Genomic DNA, 15,821 nt, shown 5'->3' on the forward strand with positions numbered 1-15,821 from the left:
AACAAATGTGACACAAGCAGATATTATATTTATATATAGTATAAATCTATGACAGTATCCCAGAATTGGTAGCATTGAGAGAGGCGATTTGGTCAGTAACACAGTAGTATTTGCCTTGCTGTATCTGTCAGGACCTGAGTGGGGCGGGGCTTGTGCTTGTTGCTGAGGGGATCAGCGGTAACCGAGACGCGCAGGAACGTTGAGAGCGTGAACATTGAATGGGCGGAGCAAACACTGGCGGTTCCCTTGTACGACTCCTCCCTTTGTGGGCGTGGCTACCAGCAGCGTCTCGGCGGTTAGGTGATACTAGTGGGCGAACTGTAGGCTAAGGCCCCGCTCCCAGAGTCAGCGCACCTGCGCTGCTGACAGGCGGTGCGCTGAGATACACAGACCGCGATCTGCGGTCTGTAGGGAGCGGGAGCCGGAGCTGGAGGTGGGCGGGAGGTGGGAGGTTTGATCGGGAGGTGGGCGGGAGGTGGGAGGTTTGATCGGGAGGTGGGCGGGAGGTGGGAGGTTTGATCGGGAGGTGGGCGGGAGATGGGAGGTTTGACAGGGAGGGGGGGCGTGGCTTGAGCGGAGGGACCCGCTACTCTCCCCCCCCCCTCCCTCCACGGACTCGGGCTGGAGCTGGAAGGTAAGTTTAAACACACACACGCAGGCACTCATTCATACACGCGCACACACACACACAGGCAGGCACTCACGCACTCATACACACACACACGCGCGCACACACAGGCAGGCACTCACGCACTCATACACACACACACACACAGACAGAGGCAGGCACTCGGGCACACACACACACAGACAGGCACTCACGCACTCAGACACATACACACACAGACAGGCACGCACTCAGACACACACACAGAGAAAGGCACTCACCTGCTTTCACTCCACACTCCTCCCCGCTCCCCGAAGCCTCTCCTCCTCCCGCAGCCTCCCCTCCCCATTGGCTCACAGCCACACACGTCACGCGTCAAAGCTAGAAAACACCATTCTCTGGTGTCTCCAGCGGCTGACGCGCTACAGCGTGTAGTGCTCTGTGCAGCCAGTGGGGACCGGGACCGGCTCGCGAGGATTCCCCTGCTGGTGGGGAACTCGCGACCCGCCGCCCGCGCCAACGAGCGCAGCGGGACCGAGGCCTTAGTGTCTCAATGGGCGGGGTTAGCAGCGCGCGTGTTGTTGGTGGGCGTGTCGCGTGTCGTTTCGCGGTTGCCTGGCAGCGAGGAGGTGAGAAGGTGAGAAGGTGACAGCCTGATGCTCCCCATTATATATATCTATATATGTATCTACATACACATATACATATTTACACACACACACACACACACACACACACACACACACACACGTATACATATTTACACACACGTATACATATTTACACACACACACACACACACGTATACATATTTACACACACACACATATATATATTTACACACACACACACACACACGTATACATATTTACACACACACGTATAGATATTTACACACACGTATACATATTTACACACACACACACACACACACACACACACACACACACGTATACATATTTACACACACGAACACACACACACACACACACGTATATATATTTACACACACACACACACACACACACACACACACACACACACACACACACATATTTACACACACATACACACACACACACACACACACACGTATACATATTTACACACACGTATACATATTTACACACACACTCACACGTATACATATTTACACACACACTCACACGTATACATATTTACACACACACACACACACACACACACACACACACACACACACACACACACGTATACATATTTACACACACACACACACGTATACATATTTACACACACACACACACACACACACACACACACACACACACACACACACACACACGTATACATATTTACACACACACACACACACACACACACACGTATACATATTTACACACACACACACACACACACGTATACATATTTACACACACAAACGTATACATATTTACACACACACACACACACACACACACACACACACATATACATATTTACACACAAACACACACACAAACAAACAAACACACATACATATTTACATACATACACACACATACATGTATACATATTTACATACATACAAACACATATACATATTTAGATACATACACACAAATATACATATACACACACACACACACACACACACACACACAGTACTGTAGGTAACTCAGGTGTTCACCATTGATTCTTATTCCTTTTTCCTCCCAGTCTAATGTCTTGAACAACTCCCTTTCCGATCCTTATCTTGCTTGTATTTTCATCTCATCTAAAGGTTGATGTGGCATTCTTGTAATATCAATGTACGCTTCTTCAACACTTCTCCCCCACGTGGTCCCCCAATTTTTCCAGCCGCGCTCATGGCAGAAGACTTCTTAGTAAATATTCCCCTGAATGTCTACTATAAACAGTTTGATGCTTCCCCACCTCCCACCTCCCACCTCACCTCACATTAATGGTTCTACAACAGAAGTGGCCAACTCCTGTCCTCAAGGGCCACCAACAGGTCAAGTTTTCAGGATATCCTTGCTTCAGCACAGGTGGCTCAATGAGTCCCTGCTTCAGCACAGGTGGCTCAATCAGTTCCTGCTTCAGCACAGTATTTGACTGAGCCACCTGTGCTGAAGCAGGGATATCCGTAAAATCTGGCCTGCTGGTGGCCCTTGAGGACTGGAGTTGGCCACGTGTGCTGTACACTCCTCCACTCCTTCCTATATCTCAGATTTTTCACTATTCCCCCCGCTCGTCTTCTGTGCTCTGCTCATGACTGTCTCCTCTTCTCCCCTTCCACCTCTAGCGCTCTCTCGTCTAAAACCTTTTTCCATCACTGACCCCAACATGCAGAGCTCCTTTACCCTCAATATAGACCAAGCGCCCTCTCTCACCAAGTTTGCGTCAAACCTGAAAACGCACCTTCTAGTTCTGTACAGTTGTCAAAGCTGTCCGCGCTCATTTCTGCGTCGCTGTTTTTTCCCGTTACAATCGGATGCTTTGTTCAGGCCATATGAGGTGTGCGAGGGGTTAAAACGGCGCTCTCCCAAGAACCCAGTGCAGTCTGTAGGTTACCACGGTAACCTCAAAAGCTAGAGACTAAGAAAATCACACACAAAAAAAGAAATACATGTTTTGTTTTAAAGAGCAGGACACGCTCATGGGGCAATATACAGTACTAACATTATATGAGTTAAGCTCAGCCTCCTGGGGGGGCGGGATTGCTGCTTTTCGGAGACCCACTTGAAAGACCAGTCTTTTTACCACTGGATTAGTCTTTTAGTCATGGATCCCTATGAATTGGGGGGTTATGCTTGGTATGTTTTAACTCAGCCTTTTCTGTATTTTTTTTGCTTGGCCTTCAAACAGCTTCCTGGTCATTGAAGTCTATTCACAACATGGCTTCACACCGAGAGGGTCTGCAAACGCCCCAGCCTAAGTGGTCTGGGGCCTCCGGCTGGGAATCCATCTTCTCTACAGTGAAAGCGCAAGTGCCATCTATTGACTCGGATGAGGCTTCTTTGGTGAGTTTTTAGGACGTTGGTCTCTCATAGGGTTTCCAAGTGGCTTCTCCAAAAATACTGGACACAATGGGGAAAGGTAAGACACACACGCACACACGCACACACGCACACACGCACACACGCACACACGCACACACGCACACACACACACACACACACATCTCTCTTTCTCCGGTCTCTGCTCCATGCTTGTTTCCTCCTCTCCTTGTTCCCACTCTCAGGCTCCTGACACCTCCTCCTGATTGGCTGCATTACCCAGCAGCATCAGCCAGTCAGCATGGAGGAAGCTACCCAGCCCCCTCTCTTCCGACTCAGGGAAATCCCGCGGCCCCCCAAGCCGGTCAGAGAGATTGGTCTCTTCTGGACGTGTCACTATGTCACCTTGTGATGGAAGGAACAGATTGTTGCGGACATAGATCAATTCTGTCTTTATCCCTATGTTACCTTGCAGGACAGATTGGACGTTCTATTGATCTCTTCACTATATCACGTTGTGATAGAAGGAACAGGTTGATTAGGCCACTGTTCCCATCTGTCTGTGACACTGTCACCGAGCTGTCAAAGGGCAGACTCTTCCTGGAACTGGCTCTCCTGGTCCATTGACAGGACCACCAGTTAACGGCCTCTCTCTCCTCTGCCACAGTCGGACGGCGAGGACGACGAGCTGTTCATTTTCCAGCGTGAGGACGTCTGTTGCGTACCAGACCTGGCAGAAGATCTGATAGAGGAGGAGGGGGACCCCGAGTGTCAGGTAAGAGTCAGCGCTAACACCTTCCAATGGCAATGATGGGAGTTCGGACATGAGAAGAAAACATTAACAGAGGTCATCAGCTCCGGGATACTTAGCCGTAAAGGTAGCACCGGTACCGTCCCCCTCAGCGGAAACAAAATGGCGGCTTATATCTTCAAAGTTACGTGAACCAATAGAAAGCCTTAACGTCATCCATCGTAGCTTCCTTTTGGCCAACGTGACGAGGGAGATTTAAATAGAGTACCGGTGCTCCCTATCTCGGTAACCAGGGGTTCAGCTCTAGGGGTGGAATACACCTTTAAAAATAATGGTGTTGCAATTCTTTGTAGGGCATGGCAGTACCTGTAACTCTCCACAGCGAAGCATGGTTGGGAGCCGAGAGGAGCCCTGAATCTCAGACCGAGCAAGGCACTCACATCACTGCCCCTGAACATAATAGGGAACACGTGACCCCCCACATCAACCCTCTGGAAAGGAGGCCAGAGACACCAACCCCGACCCAATCAGAACCCTCAGTCGGACCAGCGTGGAGCAGTGGAGAGGCCCTCTTGGAGAACGGAGATGGACACTGGCATGGACTCCAGCCCAGGGATATGGAGACCCTTACCATGCTGAATCACAGCCAAGTGGACAGCAGAGCGGGGGCGCAGGGAGGAAGTGCAGCGGCCGCCGGGCAACTAGGATGCGACTCTCTCCCTGCAGAGCATATGGGGCTCTCACTAGAGTCCTTACAGGTGGGGGATTGTGGGTCAACACACATAATCTGTTATTCTATGCCCTCCTTTATCATGCGAGAATCTATTAGATGTGCCAATTTTCAACTTAACGGCTGAACCACTTTTTAAAGGCGCAATCCAAGGTGAACCCTATGAATTTCCGCTCCAGGGGAGCCCCTGCTTCCAGAGATACAGGCCTTTAGGGGGTGCCAGTAGCCACTCGGCTAGTAGGGTTCACATAATGGCGGAGTTTCAAACATCCCACGCCCTGCTGGCCAATAGGAAGCCGTAGAGTCACCAGGTTCAGCTTCTTATTGGCCGACGTAACGCGAGAACTTTAAACCCCGGCTAGCTCAGCCGGAGCAGCTACTGGCACCGCCTACGGAGGTAAGGATCTCCGGAAACAGGGGGTCCCCGATCTGAAATGAATGGGGTTCAGCTCCGAAGACCCCCTGCTTCCATCCTATGTAAAAAATAATCACACGCTTGGATTGCCTCTTAGAGCTGCAATTCCCCTAAAAATCACCTATCCTGAAAGTGATCTCCATGCGATTCCCTCAGACTACCAACCTCGTGTGTTTATTCTCCAGCTGTTTTTTTTACTGTATTTACATTTTTATTGTAAAAGGCCCAGGGCCTGCAGTAGAGTGTTCACATGGCGTGGCAGGACCCCTCGAAGGATTAATGATAAATGATTATCCACGCAGTGCACAGTAGATCCGTGTAATAGCTTGTCCAGCATTATGTTTGGAAGAGCAGAGTTATCACCGTTACTTCACGTTCCCGCGGAGCTGATATTCTTATCTCGGTGCGCGTGGGAGATAAATGAAATGCTACGTTTGCGCACGTCGCTAGTTACTGGGAGACGGACCCGCAGGGCAGAGGTGGGGAGTATAGACCGACCCATACCTGGGATCTGGATCCTAGATGCGTACGAATAGTTGGGGTCAGGGCGGGGTGCGGCAGCGTAGTCGAGGTCTCGGTTCCAAGGTCTGGGCAAGAGAGGGAAGGGAGTCCAAAGGCAAGCAAAACAGCAGGCAGGAATCACAGCAGGAGCAAAGGTAACGAGTACTTTGCACATGCAAGGGCTGAGTGGGAATAAAGATCTTTTAAAGGGCACGGCCAGGTGCAATCAATTGCCCTTTCAAGCTGAGGCTGGCTTCCTGAATAGGTGGCCATGTTGGTACAGGCATTGAGGTCAGGAGGCATCCATGTTGGAAACACGAATACTCAATTTAATGTAGGTATCGCAGGGTTGGGCCTAGATCCACGACTTGGATTCCTAGTTCTCCGGTTTCACAGCTGCTCTTTGTGTCCTGCCTTCTTTCAGTGTCTGGAGAAGTGGGATTTGGACTCTATCCTTCAACAACTCAAGGAGGTGGGGGACAGAGAGGTACCACATGGCATGACCTCAGAGCCAGCCGACTCTGGTAACTATAGCACAACCCATTCACTACCTGTCTCCACAAGCATCCATTATTACTGTATGTACCAGCACCTGGCCCCTTATCACCCAAGGAAAAGTCTTATTAAGTTATGCATAGTGGAATGTAAGGAATGTGATAACAAACTCAATCAGTCTGTCCCTCCCAGCTCAGGATGATAACGTGTCACAGTGACAAAGAAGACAGAAAAGACCTATGGTTCTTCCAATTTGTCTCGCCCAACTATATGTCAACTGAGAGACAAAAGGGACCCTTGTGACATTGGGACATACAGACAGGACAGACTATGGGGCATATTTATGAAGCGCCGTTACGGGTTAGAGCTCCTCATTTTACAGCCTATTGACCTGAATCGGAGTTCACGTCGGATTAGGTGGACTAACCCGTACCAGAGCTTTGTGACTTCGCCCTATGTTCTATTGAGCTTGTCTGCCTCTTCAAAGAGTGACACAATCTCATAAGGGTCCCTTGTGCTATTGAATTGAAGGGAACATAGGAACAAAGAGATGCCAAGGACATGTTGGTCACGAATCAGTTCTTCAGAACCATTTGCCCAGGTAGTGGTTTTGCAACCAACTTCACTTGGTCACAAGGTCTCAGAATATGTGAGCCGGTTTGCTCTATAATTCTTCTTACTGTCCTTCCTTTCATAACTTGCGATTGTTCCCCCAGCTGACAAGATTTCATCCTCATTTCTCCTCGCGGAAAATCCGTCTGTGAAACGAGAAGACCAGATTATGGAGCAGCTGGTCCAGCTGAGTGCCAAGCAGTCTCAGGCTTTGGCTCACGTTCGGCAGGTGGCACTAGGGACTGAGGAACATCTGAACAGTGAGAGCTCCTACAGGTGCCAGAGAGAAGGGGGCAATGCGAGGGTGGTGCAATGATTAATATGGGAATGATCTACAGTACCTGTATGTCAGAGGGGACCGGCTGGGGAGCTCCATCCATGGAAGACCAGAGTAAGAGAGAAGGTTAGATAAAGACAAGGGAGACCAGAAGTGGATTAGGTATAGATAGAACATGCTGATGGAACCAGTTAGGACTGCAGTATTATTCAAACCTCACCTCAGGGGCCACTAGCTACACCAGGTTTTAGAATTGGCCAGTGCTTTTGTACACAGGTGAACTTGCCAATCCACCTACTTTGCTGCAGTTTTGTACTGTCAGCCCCAGCTTGCGTCTTAGGGATTTGGGGAAGTTACATGAAGCACGTATTGAGATGTGTAGGATTCTGCATCTCTGTGCATCATGCCTTCTCTCTATACTTGAGCCAAAAAACAGCTAGTTGGGAAGTGTTGTAATTCTAACATTCCTCACCGTATGTTAGATAATGGATCCTACATACGATGCAACTGTGCTCCAAACAAATGGAGCAGTATGTCGAAACATACCTTCCCCTGGGGTAATACATTAATCAAAAAGAGAAGCAATGCAGGCACTCTGTAGTAGGTTAAATGAGGGGTACTTAGCTGCCGGTGCTCTGTGACCAGGGGGTTCCCAGAAGTAGCCAGTATGCAAAAAGGAGGGAGGCACACGGATTAAGCATAGATGAATTTAATGTGCCATATGGCACATTAAATTCATCTATGCTTAAGCCCATGTGCCTGCCTCCTTTTTGCATACTGTAATACATTAACCACCTCATCTGTTTGTAGACCTTGATTGCCGAGACTGGACAACCCTGAGGTAGTGAGTACTAGGTAGACAAAATAAGGAATAACGTAGACTATGGTTTTTTTTTGTATCAATCTTTTTATTGGCATTGACATTTACATGAATGAGTGCATACTTTTCAGTAACATAAAATTGTTTAAGTTCGACTTTATTGAGTGCATGCTAGCCAACATTGTTTTTTAATAGTAGGGGTTAAGGGAGTGGAGGAGGGGGAGGGTTGGGGGGGGGGACTGGGAGGAATAACATAGAATATGCTTTTGAGGTTAATGGCAGTGCAGAGGGAACTGGGAAATGTCTTGGCATCAGGCCATATCGAAATGATAGAGCCTTTGGTGCTGCTCCTCCCGTTTCAGGCTGGGTCTCCTCCAGCAGGAGCTGAACATGGCTGGTGGCTGGAGGCAGCACAAGAAGACCCCCACTGTCTTTATAGATCTTAGGACAGCTGCCCCTCAGGATATGCTGGCAGAGGGAGAGCGGCAGCCAGAAGAACCTGCACAGAGCGAAGTGAAGGAGGAGAAACTGGTCCAGAATAAGTACGTCTGGTTGAGATTTGCTGCACGGGCTCCATACATCTAGAGACCTGCAGACTTTGGTAGTGCCAAGTCTGCTTTTCATGCTTCCATTTATCTGTACACTTCGGTGCTGATAGCAGGTACAGGTGGCAAGTGACATTGTGTAGAGGCATTTGGTGTAAACGTATCACAGTTCCCTTTAGTGAGCAATTTGGGGTGGGCTTATACCAGGGCTGTTCAACTGGTTCTCCAAAGCGGCCAGATCAGCAAACATTTAGGAGTAGAAGGCCCACGCTCTTATTGTAATGTCATTTTACATACAGTTAGAGACTTGAACATTAGTATATTTCAATATTTTGCTAGCATTTATAACATCGGTACCATATATATTTACCCTACGGCAACTAACAAGTGAGTTTCAATTGCCTATGAAACTAGTGAGACATTATATGGGGCAGGGAATCCAGGGGCCAAATCAGGGCACCTTCACAGGCCACCAGTTAGGAGACTGACTTGTAGGGGGCAGTTATTGGGGCAGTTAGGGGAGGAGTTATAGGGAGGAGTTATAGGGAGTAGTTAGGGGGGGAATTATAGGGAGTAGTTAGGGGGGGAATTATAGGGAGTAGTTAGGGGAGGAGTTATAGAGAGCAGTTATAGGGAGTAGTTAGGGGAGGAGTTATAGGGAGATGTTATAGGGAGGAGTTATAGGGAGGGGTTATAGGGAGGAGTTATAGGGAGAGGTTATAGGAGCTGTTGAGGAGGAGTTATTGGGGAAAAGTTGTTGGAGGAGTTATAGGGAGGAGTTATAGGGAGGAGTTATAGGGAGGAGTTATAGGGAGGAGTTATAGGGAGAGGTTATAGGGAGAGGTTATAGGAGCTGTTGAGGAGGAGTTATTGGGGAAAAGTTGTTGGAGGAGTTGTAGGGAACCGTTTTATAGAGCAGGTATGAGAGAAGTTATAGGAGTAGTTAGGGCAGGAGGTATAGGTAGGGGCTCCAGGATCAGTTAGGGAATTAGTTATAGAGAGCAGGTATAGGAACAGTTAGGGGAGCAGCTTAAAGAGCTGTAGGGGGCAGCTATTGAGAACAGTTATAGGGAGCAATTATAGATGCAATTAGGGGAGGAATTCTAGTTATCGTTATTAAAGTAGTTGGGGAAGGAGTTACAGGGAGTGGCTATGGGAACAGTTAGGAGAGGAGTTATAGGGGGGTTGTGACAGGGTAAACAAAAGCCACCAGTTATATGCCTGGAAAACCTATGTCTAGCCTGCAGTGCAGCACTGACTAGGTTTACTTCAGCTGGGAACCTCAGGACAATTAGTTGGATCCCAGCTGCCTAATCAAGGTGTGTTAAAACCCAGGCTGTAGACACATGGAGGCTGTCTGTTGAGGAGTGAGGAGTAAGCTGCTAAAGAGATTGCTGAAGAGAATTCCTGATACAAGGTCTGATTAGAAAAGTAGATGAATTGTGAACTGTCTGTCCCCTGCATAGAAAAGGGCAACTGCCATATACACTGTCTGCTAAAGAGAAACTGTTTTTGTCTGCTGAAGAAAAGCCATTTTCCTTTTGTTGCTGATGAAAAGCTATTTTTGTTTTGTGTGCTGTATATTTTTCAAGGCTAAATAAATAAGCCTTGTCAAGAAACCCGCGTGTGTAGTTGCATGTACCCTGCAACAGGGGTTATATGGAGCAGTTAGAGGAGTGTTTAGGTTATAGGCGCAGTTAGAGGAGTTATAGGAGCAGCTAGGAAAAGAGATAGGGAGCGATTATGATAAACTAGGTGATAATTAAATGTCACCCTGTTATCTCTCAGGTCACAGAGGACGGGTAAAAGCCTCTTACTGCAGCATCTTCGACATGCTAGGAGGGTCTCGTCCCCAGATGTCCCTGACCTCAACCCTCCGCAATCCAACACTGCGACTGAATGGCGGGGAAGCCCAGATGAGGCGGCTGCCACCCAAATACGGAGGAAGCGGCGGCTGAGGACCCGGGAGGACATAAGCAAGAGCACCCCCAAAATCCTGGAGGAAGCAGAGAGTGAGGGGAGAGATATCAGAGAAGAGAGGCCACAGGTGGAAGAACGGGTCACACACGACCTCCCACCATCCCCTAAAAAAGGGCAGAGAAGCCCCAGGTAAGCGGTCTACAGTGACCTGCAGAACATTGCTCCATTCCTGAGCTGCAGAGCAGGGATACCTGCAGAACATTCCTTTATTAAATGTATATCTTCTGGCGAGACCAGCACTCCCGTTTACTTGCGCGTGCCTTAATGTATTCTTATGGAATAGCATCGCTTACTAAATATGGGCCTTACCAGCATTCTGGTGACCAGCAGAGAGAGCAAGAAGTGGGTGTCTCTGGTTAGAGTTTGGCCCTCAGGAACGCTTCTGTGTCTCCCTCCCCATCCCCTCAGCACAGAGGACCTGGCCCAAAGGGAGAAGCTGGCAAAGGAGAAGCAGGGTCGGCAGAGGATGCAAACGCAGCTGGAAGGGCTGAAGCCTCGTAACTCTGTCACCGGGAGGCAGCCCATGGCTGAGGAAACTCCTGTACTGTTTCACCCAGTAAGAGGGGCGCAGGATGCTTCGTATAAGAGGGTGCGGGGATTAGTAGAGGACACTGAGCTGCGTATAAGAGGGTGCGGGGATTAGTAGAGGACACTGAGCTGCGTATAAGAGGGTGCGGGGATTAGTAGAGGACACTGAGCTGCGTATAAGAGGGTGCGGGGATTAGTAGAGGACACTGAGCTGCGTATAAGAGGGTGCGGGGATTAGTAAAGGACTCTGAGCTGCGTATAAGAGGGTGCGGGGACTAGTACAGGATGCCGTAGCACATCATTTGTTCTTCGCACAGGAAGCCTCATACTCCCCGGATATCGGAACATTACCAGGGCCCGCGAGCAGTAGAGGGGAGACGCTTCTCCTCACAATCTGGTTGTCCAGCTGCGGCATGGTATTGGTCTCGGGTCAGCCCAGCGGGCGATCACCCGACTCAACTCTGTCCATCGCCAATGCCTACCACGTGGTGCTCGCATGGCTGCTGTCCCTGGTGAGCCCACAGTCCTCCGGTATCCCCTCCCTGCCCGCGCTGGAGACACTAAACCAGAGGTGGTCAACTCCAGTCCTCAAGGCTCAGTGGCTCAATCAGTGGCCCAGTCGAAACAGGGACCGATTGGTCCACCCATGCTGAAGCAGGGATATCCTGAAAACTTGACTGGCTGGTGGCCCTTGAAGACTGGAGTTGGCCACCCCTACTCTAAACTCTTTACCCAAGCTGCTTCCTTCTCTCTGGTCCGCTGCAGGTGCCAGCCTTAAAGCCTCATGGTGGCAGTGATGCCCCCTTCCAGGTGCTGGGGCTGCAGCAGGCGTGGCGGGAGGACGGGCTGGCACTTTACGCTTGTTTAACCCCACGGGACGGGGCGGAGTACAGCAGCCCCAAAATCCGCAAGCACAAGGTAAGGTCTCACATCCCAAAAACCCAGCGGGTAAGCAATATAATATGTGTGGGGTACAGATTGCCATGTGTACACGGGGTGTGATTTTGCCATGTAAGGGAAACGCGTCGGTGGAAGCCATTTATGTGTATTGGTACAGTGATATGATTTTGTATGTAAGGGAAACGCGTCGGTGGAAGCCATTTATGTGTATTGGTATAGTGATATGATTTTGCAATGTAAGGGAAACGCGTCGGTGGAAGCCATTTATGTGTATTGGTACAGTGATATGATTTTGTATGTAAGGGAAACGCGTCGGTGGAAGCCATTTATGTGTATTGGTACAGTGATATGATTTTGCAATGTAAGGGAAACGCGTCGGTGGAAGCCATTTATGTGTATTGGTACAGTGATATGATTTTGTATGTAGCTGGACTTCGTGTTTTCGGTGCGGCGGTGCAGTCCTGTGGCCGCTTCGATTTCGGCCCCAAAAACGTACAGCGGCCCGGGAGGACTAACGGGGGGAGGGGTTGAAGGGGGGTCTTTGCTTCTGATTTGGATCCCTGCAAGCGTTAACAATTCTGGGCTTCGAAATGTAATGTTTTTTGTCACTGCGGTGTTGGTCTGGCTAATCTAAAATGTGTGTGGAATGTACTATGTATATGCACATGACATGTAACATACGTGTGTTTTCGGGGTGTATGTAATAGGCGAGGAGAATGGGGTAGGGAGGGTGTATGTAGGGTGTTTGTGGGAACAGTGTGTGTGTGTGTGTTTTTGGTATGTAATGTGTATAGGGGGTGGCATGTAATATACCTCTCACTTGCTCAGGGCAAAGAAGACCTGCGCGGGACGTCCGGTTTTTACCAGCAGCTGTCCCTGTTCCTGTCCAACAGCACCCTGCAGAGCGTCGCATGGTGGAGGGAGGAGGTGACGGGGCGGCTGCAGGGTCAGGCCTTCCCGCTGCTCCTGGACGTGCCAGCCGTGAGACTGAGCAGCATAGCGACACTGAACCCTGACCCGGAGGTACCAACACACACCCATATATCCACCCACCATACACTACCCAACCCAGGTGCACATACTCACCATGAACTCCAGCCTCTATTCAACCCAGGTGCACATACTCACCATGAACTCCAGCCTTTATCCAACCCAGGTGCACATACTCACCATGAACTCCAGCCTCTATTCAACCCAGGTGCACATACTCACCATGAACTCCAGCCTCTATCCAACCCAGGTGCACATACTCACCATGAACTCCAGCCTCTATCCAACCCAGGTGCACATACTCACCATGAACTCCAGCCTCTATCCAACCCAGGTGCACATACTCACCATGAACTCCAGCCTCTTTCCAACCCAGGTGCACATACTCACCATGAACTCCAGCCTCTATCCAACCCAAGTACACATACTCAGCATGAATACCATGAACAGTCTCCACCCTACCCAGGTACACATACCATGAACTTCTCCAGTCTCTACCTTTCCCAGGTACACATACCATGAACTCCAGCCTCTATCCAACCCAGGTGCACATACTCACCATGAACTCCAGCCTCTATCCAACCCAGGTGCACATACTCACCATGAACTCCAGCCTTTATCCAACCCAGGTGCACATACTCACCATGAACTCCAGCCTCTATCCAACCCAGGTGCACATACTCACCATGAACTCCAGCCTCTTTCCAACCCAGGTGCACATACTCACCATGAACTCCAGCCTCTATCCAACCCAGGTGCACATACTCACCATGAACTCCAGCCTCTATCCAACCCAGGTGCACATACTCACCATGAACTCCAGCCTCTATCCAACCCAGGTGCACATACTCACCATGAACTCCAGCCCCTATCCAACCCAGGTGCACATACCATGAACTCCAGCCTCTATCCAACCCAGGTGCACATACTCACCATGAACTCCAGCCTCTATCCAACCCAGGTGCACATACTCACCATGAACTCCAGCCTTTATCCAACCCAGGTGCACACACTCACCATGAACTCCAGCCTCTATCCAACCCAGGTGCACATACTCACCATGAACTCCAGCCTCTTTCCAACCCAGGTGCACATACTCACCATGAACTCCAGCCTCTATCCAACCCAGGTGCACATACTCACCATGAACTCCAGCCTCTATCCAACCCAGGTGCACATACTCACCATGAACTCCAGCCTCTATCCAACCCAGGTGCACATACTCACCATGAACTCCAGCCCCTATCCAACCCAGGTGCACATACTCACCATGAACTCCAGCCTCTATCCAACCCAGGTGCACATACTCACCATGAACTCCAGCCTCTATCCAACCCAGGTGCACATACTCACCATGAACTCCAGCCTCTATCCAACCCAGGTGCACATACTCACCATGAACTCCAGCCCCTATCCAACCCAGGTGCACATACTCGCCATGAACTCCAGCCTCTATCCAACCCAGGTGCACATACTCACCATGAACTCCAGCCTCTATCCAACCCAGGTGCACATACTCACCATGAACTCCAGCCTCTATCCAACCCAGGTGCACATACTCACCGTGAACTCCAGCCTCTATCCAACCCAGGTGCACATACTCACCATGAACTCCACCCTCTATCCAACCCAAGTACACATACTCAGCATGAATACCATGAACAGTCTCCACCCTACCCAGGTACACATACCATGAACTTCTCCAGTCTCTACCTTTCCCAGGTACACATACCATGAACTCCAGCCTCTATCCAACCCAGGTACACATACCATGAACTCCAGCCTCTATCCAACCCAGGTGCACATACTCACCATGAACTCCAGCCTCTATCCAACCCAGGTGCACATACTCACCATGAACTCCAGCCTCTATCCAAACCAGGTGCACATACTCACCGTGAACTCCAGCCTCTATCCAACCCAGGTGCACATACTCACCATGAACTCCAGCCTCTATCCAACCCAGGTGCACATACTCACCATGAACTCCAGCCCCTATCCAACCCAGGTGCACATACTCACCATGAACTCCAGCCTCTATCCAACCCAGGTGCACATACTCACCATGAACTCCAGCCTCTATCCAACCCAGGTGCACATACTCGCCATGAACTCCAGCCTCTATCCAACCCAGGTGCACATACTCACCATGAACTCCAGCCTCTATCCAACCCAGGTGCACATACTCACCATGAACTCCAGCCTCTATCCAACCCAGGTGCACATACTCACCATGAACTCCAGCCTCTATCCAACCCAGGTGCACATACTCACCATGAACTCCAGCCTCTATCCAACCCAGGTGCACATACTCACCGTGAACTCCAGCCTCTATCCAACCCAGGTGCACATACTCACCATGAACTCCACCCTCTATCCAACCCAAGTACACATACTCAGCATGAATACCATGAACAGTCTCCACCCTACCCAGGTACACATACCATGAACTTCTCCAGTCTCTACCTTTCCCAGGTACACATACCATGAACTCCAGCCTCTATCCAACCCAGGTACACATACCATGAACTCCAGCCTCTATCCAACCCAGGTGCACATACTCACCATGAACTCCAGCCTCTATCCAACCCAGGTGCACATACTCACCATGAACTCCAGCCTCTATCCAAACCAGGTGCACATACTCACCGTGAACTCCAGCCTCTATCCAACCCAGGTGCACATACTCACC

At 49.8% G+C, this 15,821-nt stretch overlaps 1 protein-coding gene across 1 annotated transcript in view; it reads left to right on the forward strand.

Moving 5' to 3' along the window:
* The first annotated feature begins 203 nt into the window (after positions 1-203).
* Positions 204-15,821, forward strand: part of DNAAF8 (dynein axonemal assembly factor 8) — a 60,678-nt gene continuing 45,060 nt past the window's right edge. The window contains exons 1-12 of the mRNA XM_075565099.1: positions 204-300; positions 3,455-3,609; positions 4,253-4,360; positions 4,690-5,094; positions 6,407-6,506; positions 7,194-7,365; positions 8,549-8,728; positions 10,520-10,840; positions 11,120-11,267; positions 11,557-11,751; positions 12,005-12,157; positions 12,968-13,162. Of these exons, the coding sequence (XP_075421214.1) occupies positions 219-300; positions 3,455-3,609; positions 4,253-4,360; positions 4,690-5,094; positions 6,407-6,506; positions 7,194-7,365; positions 8,549-8,728; positions 10,520-10,840; positions 11,120-11,267; positions 11,557-11,751; positions 12,005-12,157; positions 12,968-13,162 (2,214 nt within the window). The 5' untranslated portion in view covers positions 204-218. The remainder of the gene's footprint in view (positions 301-3,454; positions 3,610-4,252; positions 4,361-4,689; positions 5,095-6,406; positions 6,507-7,193; positions 7,366-8,548; positions 8,729-10,519; positions 10,841-11,119; positions 11,268-11,556; positions 11,752-12,004; positions 12,158-12,967; positions 13,163-15,821) is intronic.

This window comes from Ascaphus truei, chromosome 11 (assembly GCF_040206685.1).
Source record: "Ascaphus truei isolate aAscTru1 chromosome 11, aAscTru1.hap1, whole genome shotgun sequence".
Lineage (NCBI taxonomy): Eukaryota > Metazoa > Chordata > Amphibia > Anura > Ascaphidae > Ascaphus > Ascaphus truei.